The sequence below is a fragment of the Antrostomus carolinensis genome, unplaced genomic scaffold (assembly GCF_000700745.2).
Source record: "Antrostomus carolinensis isolate BGI_N321 unplaced genomic scaffold, ASM70074v2 scaffold19755, whole genome shotgun sequence".
NCBI lineage: Eukaryota > Metazoa > Chordata > Aves > Caprimulgiformes > Caprimulgidae > Antrostomus > Antrostomus carolinensis.
In genome coordinates, this window is record NW_010314586.1 from 1 (window position 1) to 1,493 (window position 1,493).

At 51.3% G+C, this 1,493-nt stretch overlaps 1 protein-coding gene across 1 annotated transcript in view; it reads right to left on the reverse strand.

Annotated features, from left to right (window-relative positions):
- Positions 1-624: 624 nt before the first annotated feature.
- HADHA (hydroxyacyl-CoA dehydrogenase trifunctional multienzyme complex subunit alpha) overlaps positions 625-1,493 on the reverse strand; it is a gene marked incomplete at both ends in the record, with an annotated part of 16,810 nt that continues 15,941 nt past the window's right edge. The window contains one exon of the mRNA XM_010167699.1: positions 625-765. Within this exon, the coding sequence (XP_010166001.1) occupies positions 625-765 (141 nt within the window). The remainder of the gene's footprint in view (positions 766-1,493) is intronic.

Genomic DNA, 1,493 nt, shown 5'->3' on the forward strand with positions numbered 1-1,493 from the left:
TTCCCACCCAAACCCCTCTGGGATTCTGTGAAACCCAGGGTTTTTCTGAGCTTTTCTGCCTCTTCCTGCAGACGACACCGGTTTGTTCTAAACTCCTGCCTCGCTGTGCTGTGCTCAGTCTCATCCCTCTGCTCAGTACAGCTCTTCCCCCACACTTGCACATGCACTTCTGCCCCCTCTCACACAACATTTAAATCCAGACAGAGGAGGGTCACTGCTCACAGGCCCCTCTGTCCTTGCAGATTACCAGGGAGAAGAGGTGGTGAGAATCCTGCCCAGACTCTGCTCCATCTCAGATGCCACTACAGATTTCAGGAAGCTGTGTGGAACAGGACTGTCAACTCCTTGTCCTGGCCAGTCACACTATTCCTGCACCTTCTGGCCTTCCATGGCTGCTCCAAAAAATGGAGGTTAGAAAGAAGGCAGGTGCCCAGGTGATACCTTAAGTGTCTGAGGTAAAACCTGAGCCCCTGCCTTCTTCTAACCTCCATTTTTACTTCTCAGCACGAGTAGCTAATGCCAGTGTATTCACAGACACTCCTCTTGGTGCACAAACCTGCCCAGGTTAAAAAATCTTTAATAAATGTATTATCCCAGCTCCCATTTCATGCAGGGTTCCCTCACCTTTACCACGATGACGACCTTGCCCTGTTTGAGGCCAACAGCAACAGCGGAAGCAGCCGTGTCCTGGGAGGTTTTGTCTGTGGTGATGATTTCCAGCAGCTGCATTCTGTCAACGGGGGAGAAGTAGTGCATGCCGATCACCTAGGCAGGAGGGAGAGCTTATGGTTAAGACAGATTTTGGCTCTCAGGGCAAGTCAAGCACCCAACCACTGAGGGAAGCAGGGCAGTGTGGGCTGCAGGACCCACCACCACAGCCCACCAGCCATTCAGCCACACACACCACTGCATCCCTCTCCGACACAAATGCAACTCCCTTTTCTCTCCTTGGCTTTCCCGAGGTTGTAGCACATTCCTTCAGTGAGGGTTTAAGTATAATACTCCAGGACCATCATATTTGAGAAGTCCTGGCAGTCTGGTGAAGTTCCCACAGACTGGAAAAGGGGGAACATAGATAATCCCCATTTTTAGAAAGGGGAACAAGGAAGATCCAGGGAACTACAGGCTGGTCAGTCTCACCTCTGTGCCTGGCAAGATCATGGAGCAGATCCTCCTGGAAACTATGCTAAGGCACATAGGAAGTCAGGAGGTGACTGGTGACAGCCAACATGGTTTCACCAAGGGCAAATTGTGCCTGACTAATTTGGTGGCCTTCTATGAATGACAGCATTGCGGGATAATGGAAGAGCAACTGGTATCATCTACCTGGACTTGTGTAAGAGGTTTGACACTGTCCTGCATGACATCCTTGTCTCTAAGTTGGAGAGGCATGGACTAGATAGATGGACCACTTAGTGGTGAGCAGCCCTGAGGAGAAGGACTTGGGGTGCTGGGGGACGAGAAGCTGAACATGAGGAGGCCACGTGCGCTGC